General features: G+C 46.7%; 1 protein-coding gene across 1 annotated transcript in view; it reads right to left on the minus strand.

The window, feature by feature from the left end:
• The window catches only part of LOC109389580 (cyclic nucleotide-binding domain-containing protein 2-like), a 91,476-nt gene that overhangs the window by 51,270 nt on the left and 28,973 nt on the right, over positions 1–11,233 (minus strand). Inside the window, exons 4-7 of the mRNA XM_019655208.1 lie at positions 9,120–9,283; positions 3,739–3,895; positions 3,067–3,218; positions 524–662 (exon numbers count right to left, since the gene is read on the minus strand). Of these exons, the coding sequence (XP_019510753.1) occupies positions 524–662; positions 3,067–3,218; positions 3,739–3,895; positions 9,120–9,283 (612 nt within the window). The remainder of the gene's footprint in view (positions 1–523; positions 663–3,066; positions 3,219–3,738; positions 3,896–9,119; positions 9,284–11,233) is intronic.

Consider the following 11,233-nt stretch of genomic DNA (forward strand, 5'->3'; position numbering starts at 1 on the left):
TATGTATGTTTTTTGTTTTGTTTTAACTGAGGAACAGTGTGCTTTTCCAGGACCCATCAGCTCCAAGTCAAGTAGTTGTTACAATCTAGTTGTGGAGGGCGCAGCCCAGTGGCCCATGTGCGGATCAAAATGGCAACCTTGATGTTCTGAGCACTGCACTCTAACCAACTGAGCTAACTAGCCGCCCCCAAAGATTGTAATTTAAAAAAGTGATTTGGCATCCTTAAGTTTCAAGAGCCAAATGTCTAATTTAAATATGTATCTTATGTAAATAAACACATATATGAGCTCAAGGCATGGGTACCCTGTCGGCCCTAACATAACAACTCTATCTTCAAGTTCACAGCAATGCTCTAAGGGAGGGAGGGTGGCATTTGCCTTTTGTGTCTAGAACACAGAGACAGAAAAAGCAGTGAATTGTAGCATTGTGGAACAGAGCCCAGACCCTGTCTGTTTGGTCACAGGACGAACATTATATTAGGCACACCCTTCCCAGCTTCACACCCCCAACACAGACTCTTACCTTGCACAGAAACATGATAGAGGACGATTCGACAAAGTCTTCTGAGATCAGCTGCCCATATGAGAACTTCTCCACATTCCCCACAGCTACGAGCTTCCAGACCTTCTCATCAGACCACGACTGAAACAGATCCATCTCCCTAAAGGGAAAGGCCTGTTAGAATCCATTGCCCTCCATCACAGAAGGAACACAGCTCTTAGCAATTTCCAGAAAAGGAGCATGTTCTCCTGCTCTTGCCAATATCTACCTGAGGTGGAAAACTTCACATGCCCTCCAATCACTGAGCCTGTAGCCAATCTCCTATCACATAGCACTTTGGTCCCTCCACCCTCTTCTCGAGGCAGTCCTCTCTAGCCATTCCCCTCTACTCCTCCTCAAATACACCTGTAATTCCCCAGCTGGGATTCTCTCATTTCTGTTTTTCCAGGAACCTCTCCCCTGAACCTTATGGCTCACTGAGCTATTCCCATTCCCAAGAACATTCCAAGAGTGCCTCCCTTCAGCTCACCGGCTATTCTGCCCCCCAGCCCAGCAGTCCTGGCCCTGCCTTTGGTTTGGGCAGCTCATTCCTTCCCATCTCCTCTGGCCCATTGTGTCTAGATCCTTCTTTTCTTTGCCAGATTGTTCCCTGTGGCTGAAGGCCCACTGCAGTAGCCGCCTCTTACCCTGAGCTCACACACCACAACACATACATGGGTTTGTCTTCCCTCATATGTGACCCCATGGGCTACTAGCAATTGCCTTAGATTTTTCTCTGCTCCAAAAGATTATGAGCTCAGAGCTCGGTGACTCAGGCCTTAGAGCAGGCACTGAGTTCCATTGAGGGCATCAAAGGGGACAGGGTCGACAAAGAAGGGTCAGGAGACACCAGAAGGAAAGTGGGGTCACTACAGAAGGAGCACCTACTATGTACTAAGCCCTGGGCCACACACTTCCCATGATCATCTCATTTGATCCGTATAATGACCTTGGGAGAGAGGAACCATTAACACCCCATTTCACAGAGCAGGAGACTAAAGCTCAGAGCAGTGAAGTGACCTATCCAGAGGCACATGCCGATGAGCCTAAGAGCTGAGACTGGAAGGAACGCAGTCCTATTTTTCCACTGTCCCAACAAATAAACTGCTCCTCCCTTGGGGACTACATTCCCCCCTTTTCAGGCTCTAGCCCCTTTATGAAGCTCTCTATCAACTCTAGTCTCCAGGGACCCTCTGTCCATCACGCTTCTCTATAGACTGCAGCCTACAACTTGTATTTTCAGTGCCAGTGCAGATACCTCATTTGACTTACACTCTTTTCCTACGCAAGTAACTAAGCATATCTAAATGAGCGCCCCCATGTGCCTGGCACTGTGACAACATGGGGGTTACAATGGTGAAAGGGGCAGATCTGGCCTTGCTGCCACACTGCTTACTGTCTGATGGAGAAAATAAACTGTAAAGATAGTATGTAAATCAAGAATTACAGTTTTATTTGCAAATGTTTCCCTCTGCCTCTTGCTGCTGAGAAAAGATAGGTTGTAAGAAACACCTTTTATTCAGTATTATAAAGGAAAAGAAAAACGTTTTCATAATTTTCTCTGTTGTCACAACTCTGAGGAAGGAAACTCAGTGATCTCTCCCTGTCCAATCCAGATTTCACAAGTGAAGCAAGTGAAACTAAAAGAAAGTAGGCCCCTTCAAAGAAATGCAGACTTCGATACCCTTTAGCGAGAAAAGTTGATTCCCTCTGTGCCTATGTATCATTTTACACAAACCCTGGGCAGTCCCACTGGGCAGAAACCAGAAACGGGCTGGTGATAATCCTGCAGAGCAGGCTCACAGGTGATCTCGATCAAAGCTTTCCTGACGGCTCCTCCCCACCACACAGCAGTTACTCTTATTGCTTACAAAGCAGGGAAATAATGTTTGTGTTTCTGTGTCCCCGTCAGCCAGTCTCGGCACTGGGTACTAAGCGCATGACATTTGCCATCTCGTTTTCACCCAAACACACTTGCACTTCCCGTTCCCATGTAGACTTCAGGTTATGGGCAGGAAAGAAAAAAAAAAAAGAATTACAGTTTGGATAGGGCTTTAAGGAAACACAGTATGATAAAAGCATGAGGAGGCACCCTCTCCATTCTGGGTGAGGGTAGGTGGAGTTGGATAGTGAGGTGGGCCAGTGAGGCCCAGGGACTTCGGAATCAGACATTCTGGGCCATCCCCATCCTGAGTCTTGGTTCTCTCAGCCATAAAGTGGAGAGAATGAAAGGACTGAATGTGAGATTCGATAAAGCAGGTGGTCCAAAGGGCTTAGCACCCTGCCTGGCCCAGCAAGTGCTCAGTACATGTTAGCCATTCTAGTATTGCTGGTTCACAAGGAAGGGATGTTTGAGCTAAGACCTGAAGTAGGAGTTGGCTAGACAGAGAAGTTGGGTGGGAGGTGAATGCCAAACAACATTTCAGGCAGAGAGAATGGCACCTAGAGTTTCCCACCAGGCCTGGAGCAAAGTTAGGCACCTAATAAACACCCAGGGGGAAGACACCAGCTGATGATGGAGGTACCTAAAAAATGCAAACCGATGCTGAGAATCCTTTTTAACTTCCTTGTCCAGCTTATAAGCAAGAAAATCTTCTTTGTCAACAACCAAGAACTCCGTTTCTTCCATACAAACCACGGTGGACTTCCTTACTGAAGAACTCAGAAGACCCACTTCCTGTTGGGTGGATGGGGCAAAGGCATGTGAGAGGCCACCTCCTGCTTCCTGCTTGCGGCCCTCCCCACCTCTTTTCTGCCTCCATCTCCACCCTCACACCCCAGAAATCTCTCCTCCCCACACTGCAGGATCCCTGGCCTGCTCTGTGCTCCTGCTCATCACCTCCCTTCTGTGGGCCCACTTGTCCCTCTTTATATGCTGCCTGCAGAAACAGAGGCCACAGGCTGACCTGACCAGAGAGAGGAAGCTGGAGAGGGCTCACTGAGCAGGCGCTGCCTCTCTAAGGGGTTATATTGGGAACAAACTCCTTAAACAGCACAAATGAAGAGGTTGGCCTTGGCCATCACTTGGTCCAACTCAATCGGCATTTGACAGGTAAGGGTGCTGTGTAGTGACTTACAGAAGAGTACAAGGCAGGACAGAGTATAAGGCAGGATGGGGCCTGGCTGAAAGGTTCTATCAGGAGTCCTCTCACACCCCAACCCCACCCCAGGAAGCCAGGCCCTTCCCCCATGCTTACCCCAAAACAGTCGCCCTTGTACAGCAAAAACGGGTGGGGGTCGAGGAAGGCACTGCTGCCATCTTCATCATCGGTCACTGCGACTCTGCCCAGGTAGATGAAATAAAGGCTGTTGCCCCTCCGCCCCTTCTTTATGATCACACGCCTGCGACCAAACCTGGAAAAAGACCATGCCAGTTGATCTGGGAGCAACACAGAGCCCGGTCCATGCTGGGAGATCTGGACTGGTTGTGCTCTTTGCTCTGGAGTATGAAAGCACAGACTGGGACCAGAAGGGACATCAAAAGAGCCTAGTCCCAGTCCCATCAAGCTTGACTTCTTCACCAACATTTGTCTAGTTGCCCACCTCTGTTAGATTGAAGCTTCCTGAGAGCAGAGGCTTTGTCAGTCTACTTAGGTACGTCACATCGTAAATGTTCAATGAACAGTCGTGGAATAAATGCATGAACAAATGCTGAAAGCAGTGGGTGAGTAGCTAAATGATTAAGAGCACTGGCTTTGGAGTCAGACCAGGATCCCAGTCCTGGTTCTGTCCCTAGCTGTGTGCCACTGAACAACTCATATCCCCTTTCTGAGCTTCAGTTTCTCTTGTCTGTAAAATGCAGATGAGTATGCCTAGAAAGAGACAGATAAATGATCTTATTATGATCCCCAAGAACTCACTAGCCAACTGGGAGCCCTTAGGGTAGAAGTACCCAGGCCCAGAGCAAACTAGGAGTTAGTGCCTAAGTTCAGAGAGAAGTTTCTGTATTTCAAATGCAAGCTCAAATCTCACTTCTTTCAGTATTCATTCATTTGCTTCCTTCATTCAATAAGTTAAATAAATGCCAACTGTCAAACACAATGATAAAGGACACAGATTTCGTTCTCAAAATTATGGTCAAGTACAGGAGGCAAATCAAGTTTAAAAATGCTTTAAGAGAGAGAAGCACAGAGAAGGGGCACTTAACCCAGCTTAGGAAAGCCAGAGAAAGCTTTAGGATGATGTCTGGAGTCATCCAGGTGGAGAGATGAAAGAGCATTCCAGGAGGGACCAACATGTCCAAAGGCACAGAGGTGGCTGGCAGCACGGTTCATTGAAAGGAATGACCGTAAGCTCCAATAGAGGGGGAAATGGAAACTAGGGAGGAGGTCAGGGGAGTCGTGGGAGAGAAATTTGGCTCAATCCAATCACAAAGGACTTCAAAAGTTGGGCTAAGTTTGGATTTTACCAAGAAGGCAATGGGGAGCCCAAAGTCTGCCCTTTTGTCTCTGCCAAGGTCTGATGAGTCAGTGGCCTTTGTAGAAGTGTCTCAATGGAAGGATTTAGTGTTTTCCAGACTGCTACCATTTCCCTCAACTCCAATCTCTGTGCATTTCTCTCAGTAGGTCCTCCTCTTCCTCCTTCCTCTCCTCACTGAGCTACCAGCAGCAGAAGAGCCAACCCTCTGCACAGGCCAAGTGTTACTCCTTTGTTCCATCAATCTGTTCATACTGCTCCCCTTGCCTGGGATGGCCTTTGCTCTCTTAGCCACCTATATTCAAATTCTTTCAAGGAGTTCAAGGTCCGGCACAGATCCTACCTCCTCCAGGAAGCCCTCCCTGACTCAGCCCATAGCAGCATCTCCCTTTCTGAGCTTCCAGAGAACCCACTGGCCTTGTGACCCTGCGGCAAACTCCTGGAGTCAGGAATCAGAGAACAGATGGAATGAGGGCAGCATTAGGCTGGAGTCAGTAGCTTCAGGCTCACTTCAGCTGTGGGCTAGTTCAGATACAAATCAGGGGCTTTGTCAACATAGGAAAGAGGAGATGGCCCAGATGACAATGACTAGATGGAAGAAGGCAGGCACATTCAGCCAAGAAATAAGACTCTGGGGAGGGCCGGCCGGGTGGCACAGTTGGTTAAGAGCGCGAGCTCTGAGCAACAGGATCGCCGGTTCAATTCCCATGTGGGCCAGTGAGCTGCACCCAAGCTGAGCTGCCACTGAGCTGTCAACAGGCGGCCAAATGACTCAGCTGGTGAGAGCGCGTGCTCCTAACAACAAGGTTGCCTGTTGGACACCTGTATGGGATGGTGGGCTGCATCCCCCCTCAACTAGATTGAAAGCAGCAACTGGACTTGGAGCTGAGCTGAGCCCTCCACAACTAAGATCGAAGGACAACAACTTGACTTGGAGCTGATGGGTCCTGGAAAAACACAATGTTCTCCTTCCCCAATTCCCCAACACTGTTCCCTTCCCCGATTCCCCAATAAAATCTTGAAAAACAAACAAAAAAAGACCCCGGGGACAAAAGAGCATAGCCAGTGTTCACTCAGGTGCAGACTCCTAGAACTGGAGCTAGAAAGATCCTCAGAGACCATGTAGCTCAAGCTACATTTTGGAGTTGAGGAAAGTGGAGCCTGGGGAGCACACGGCTTGCTGAAGGTCATGCAGTGAGTCACACTTGAGTCAGCACTAGAACCTGAATCTCCTATAGCAGACATCTATTGCTTTTGCTGCCAACCATCTGGTCACTTTTTTCTACCAACTGCACTCTGATTTTGCTGTGGGGGAAACATCCTTTCTTGACTCCCAATCAGAGCATCGCTGCCCCCTGATGATTCAAGCAAAGCCAATCTGGTTTAGAAAGAACTAACCCCAAGGCTCCGACTTGAGGGGCTGGGAGGAGCTATTCCCTCTTTCCCAATAGACTAAAACCAGAAGGATGGACATTTGGAGCTGTGGCTGGAGCAATCATCTCGCCACCGTGAGAAGAGAATCCTGCTGAGAATGTGGCTTATGCTATGCAATGCCAAGAGATGGAGACAGACAGACAGACAGACACTGGGTTCTGGTGACTTTGAGCCCCTGAATCCAGCTGAACCTACAGCTGGAGAACTATCACAGGACTTTTCAGATACATGAGCTACCAATGCATTCCCTTGGGCTGCGTTTTCTTTCACTTGTAACTGGAAGGATTCTGTATAATCTGCTAATTCCTAGTCCTAGCAATATTCAACAACTGGCTTTAACAATCACCACCTCTTGATCTATATAAAAATCCATATTGTTATCCTCATTTCACTGATGAGGATTCTAGGCTCAGAAAGGTTAAGTGGTTTGCCTGAGGTCACAGTAGGGCAGACATGGCATTAAATTCCAGAGCTTCTAGCTCCATGCTTCTTTTTCTTTCCATGACACCATTCTGCATGCCATGGAACCTTACTTTAAGACAGTAGTGACTCATTCTTCTTCGCTGAGCTAGACAAAGCAGATGGTTCCGAATGTCCCTGTCTACACTTCCACCTGTCAAATTTACCAGTTCAAATGCCACCTCTGCTGTGAAACTCCCTTGGTTAAGCCACTTGGAAAGCTACCTCCTCTACCTGGCTTCTTACCTGTGGAATGGATCCTGGATGGCTCATAAAGGGTCATAATCTGTAATTAGTTGTGATTATGTCCTAAGCTGTGACCTCCATAAAGGAAGACAGGATACAAACCTATGACCCTACATCCTATCTTTTCAAAGACAGGCCTTACCTGAAATATTCTGCTAGGCTGTCCAGTAAGCCATTGAAATGTCCTGGAAATGGCAATATTTCCACACATACTTCTTAAACTTCTCTAGTACATAGTATTTACATGGTCCTTTTTGTGCCATGGGCCCTCTGACACTCTGGTGCAGCCTTCACAGAATAACAATTTTTTTTTTTTAATCGAACTGGCGACCCTGTTGCTCAGAGCTCGCACTNTTCCTTGGTGGAAATGGCCTGCAAAAGGTGGCAGCAGGAGAAGGCAGGCAGCGGGGAATGGAGCATTGGGGAGTGAGGGGACTCCAGGGGAAGGCTGCTGAGTCCTCAGTGGTAGCTCAGTGGCGGGAGCTTCGTTTTTTTTTAATTCAAATTCTTATTTGTTTACATTTAGGTACTTGTTTTCTGTCTTATAAAGGAATTTTAGCATTTATTTTTTAACATATTATGGCACAAGAAATTTTATGTACCGGTAACAAGTTTATGATATTTATGCATCATAGAAGGTCAAGAACTCCTGATCATTGCAAGTTCGTGCAATTTCGTCGTAAGTTCAACAAAATTGATTATCATAGTCCAAAGTATTATTTTGCATACGGATATCATTATTGATTTCTAGAGTTACACTTTTAACTCATGAGCATAAATAAAAGAATTAAAAACATGTATATAGAAATGGAATTAGTACTACCCACGTATAATGTACATCCTTATTTTTCCCTCACCGATTTGGGCAAAAAAGTGCACATTATACATGGCAAAATACGGTAATCCTCATTACTACCACAAGGTGAGGGACCTCACACCCACTCCATATATGAGGAGACTGAGGCTCAAAGTGGTCAATGACTGGCAGAGCCATGGGGCCACCTTAAAGAAAGCAGGAGGCTTCTGAGCTGGGGTCAGGGCATCCAACACCACAGCCTGGGGACCACTCTGAGACTTAGAGCTTAGAGACCCTGGAATGTAGGTATATGGCACTGTCCTATAAATCTCATTAAAATATCTGTATATGAGGGACACTCAGCAAATTGGAAGTCCTCAAACAAATGAGGTATCAAATGTTGAAAGGAACTTGGTGACTGAAACTCAATGACTCTGGGGTCCTTTCAAAAGCAGAAAAGAATATAGGGTCTAAAGCATTTTCTTCTACTAGATTAAAGATGGCAGTTGATAATCCCAATTTGCGCTTGTACAAGAATCCTCAGCGAAAAACTATGCCTTCAAGTATCACTGAATTTGCCATTCTAATCCAGCTAGGCCTATCTGCCAACCCTTCTCCAACTGACCCCAAATGGAAGGGCACTGAATGTAGTGAACACAGAGGGACAGCTGAGAACAAAGACCCAAGCTCTGAATTACTAAATTAAAAAGCTACCACTCCTGGGGTGAGACACTAACCACTTACAGAGGTGAGCATAGACAGAACTGTTTTTTGCCCCCCTTACCTGAAGAATGGATGCAAAGGACTTATAGACAGAGGAAGAGAGTTTCTGAGAGAGAGAAGCAGTGTGTGCAGTTTTTGCCTCCTTCACCACAGACCTAATCTTGATGGAGGAAATACAAGAAGATCCCCTACAAAAATTTAGGGGGGGGCCGGCCGAGTGGTGCGATGGTTAAGAACTGGCTTGGGANACCAGATCCTTTCCGAAGTTCCTACCAGATTCTCTTCAGATTCAGTGGCTCCTTAATTCTGGGAAGACTCTCAATAAATGGATGAGATAAACTGTGCTGCAACCCTAACAGTGAGTGCTAAGGTGAACTGACAGATGGCGTTCCATGGCTGGCACTCTGTAGAGAGACCAGCAAACCTGCCATGGCCTTCTCAGCCGGGTTCTTCCTGCCCAGCCCAGCCCCAGCCCAGCGGCCAAGGGGTGTGCCCCTCACTGACCTTTCAAAGCGCATGACTTTAGCCAGGAGCAGCTGCAGAGGCTCTGAGTAGTTCCGGTAGCTACCCAGAACCTGCAAGAGGTTACAGAGAGCCTGGATCTCCTGCTCCGTCCTCCAGGAAGGCTTCTTCCGTGTTATCTCAATGGCTTTTGGAGGGAAGTAACCCTGGGGAGAGAGAGAGCCAGAGTGACACACAGGACCCAGCAGTTTCCCTCATGGGCCAGCAGGCCACTCCCCACATCCCTGCATTTATACTTTCCCAGACCCCACATGATAGTGGTTGACAAGTAGTTAAGTGCTCACTGTATGCCATGCACCAGGATATCCCCCTTACACACACCATCTCACTGCATCTTAGCCTAGCCCAAGAAGTGAGGCACGATTATTATTCCCTTTTGATGGATGAAGACACTCAGGCAGGATTAAAACCTAGATCTGCTACATGCCACGGCCCATATCCCCAGCTACTGACCATACTGCCACTGCCATTCACTGACACGTCCCTCCCGGGCAATACGGGCCGCTTGGGCTCCAGGGGCCCCTCAGCACATGCACACTGCAGTCAGGGGAGACCTCCCCTACCTCAGCCTGTACCTCTGCATGCTACAGAAGACTAAGGAATGGAGAACCTACCGAGACTATTGGCTAACTCTCATGAGCCAGGACTCAAGGACCACTGGGCGGGCAGACCCACCCATTTACCCACTACTCGCACCTGCTGTGGAAATGGTACTTAGGTTGTTAGCACTCCCACTAGCTGTCCACTGTACTTAGGATAAAATCCTAACTCCGCACCACAGCCTAGGGGCCCAGGTGGTCTGACTCCCTACCTCCCAACCTCACCTCCTGCCTCACCCCTTCATTCTCTAGTCTCTAGCCTTCTATCCATCTCTTCCAGGTGCCAAGCTCACTTCTGTCTTGTGGTCTTTGCTTAGGCTGTTTCCTCTGCCTGAAATGTTCCTTCCCTGGATTTTCTTATGGATAAGACTGCCTTCTCCTCCTCTTTCTGCTCTCAGCTCCTATGTCCTCAGGTAGTCCCTACTGAATCATCTGAGCTAAAACAAAAATAGCAGGGCCCCCATCCCAGCACCTTATAAGCTCTGGATCTTTTTCTTCAAAGCATTATTTTTTGAAATTATCTTATTCCTATTGTTAATGTGTATATTATCTGTCACTTCTCCCCCCCCCACACACAAGAACACACATAATCTAGAACTGCAGTGTCCAATATGGCAGCCAATAACCACTTTAAATTTAAGTAAGATAAAAAATAAGTTCCTCAGTCACACAAGTGCTCAATAGCTACACGTGTCTGCTGACTACTGCACTGGACAACATGGACTATTGGACATTTCCCTTATTGCAAAAAGTTCTAGTTCTATGGGACAAAGTTGCTCTGGAATATAAGCTCCAATGTAAACATGACAGTGACCCCGTCTGTCATGTTTCCCCCTCTAGAATAATGTCTCACATGTAGCGGGCACTCAACAAACCATTTACAGAAACAATGAATGAATGTATCAGTGTTACAGAACAGCAATTGTCACAGAAGCAAAATGAAAATGGGACATGATGAAGAATTCTGGACAAAATAAGAAAGCATATTAGTGGTTGCCTAGGACTGCAGAGGGCTAAGGAGGAAGTGGAAGTGAGTGCTAATACTATGGGGTTTCTTTTTGGGGTGATGAAAATGTTCTGGAATTAGTGGTGATGGTTGAACAACTCTGTGAATATACTAAAAACCATTCATTTGTATGCTTTAAAAGACTGAATTTATGGTATGCAAATTATATCTCAATTAAAAAAAAAACAATAAAAAAGGAGAGAAAGAAAAGAATCCCACCAAGTGCTGGCAAAGATACAGCGCAACTGGGACTCATACATTGCTGGTGGAAATGCAAAATGTAATAGTCACACTGGAAAACAGTTTGGCAGTTTCTCAAGTTCAACACATTTAACATACTCGTATATATAAATGTGTGTGTGTGTCTGTGTGTGTATCTGTGTGTCTGTGTGTGTGTGTATCAGCTTGACTGAGATATAATTCACATACCATATAATTCACCATTTAAAGGGTACAATTCATTCTGTACACCTGAAAATAACAATAAAAAA

This window comes from Hipposideros armiger, unplaced genomic scaffold (assembly GCF_001890085.2).
Source record: "Hipposideros armiger isolate ML-2016 unplaced genomic scaffold, ASM189008v1 scaffold_238, whole genome shotgun sequence".
NCBI lineage: Eukaryota > Metazoa > Chordata > Mammalia > Chiroptera > Hipposideridae > Hipposideros > Hipposideros armiger.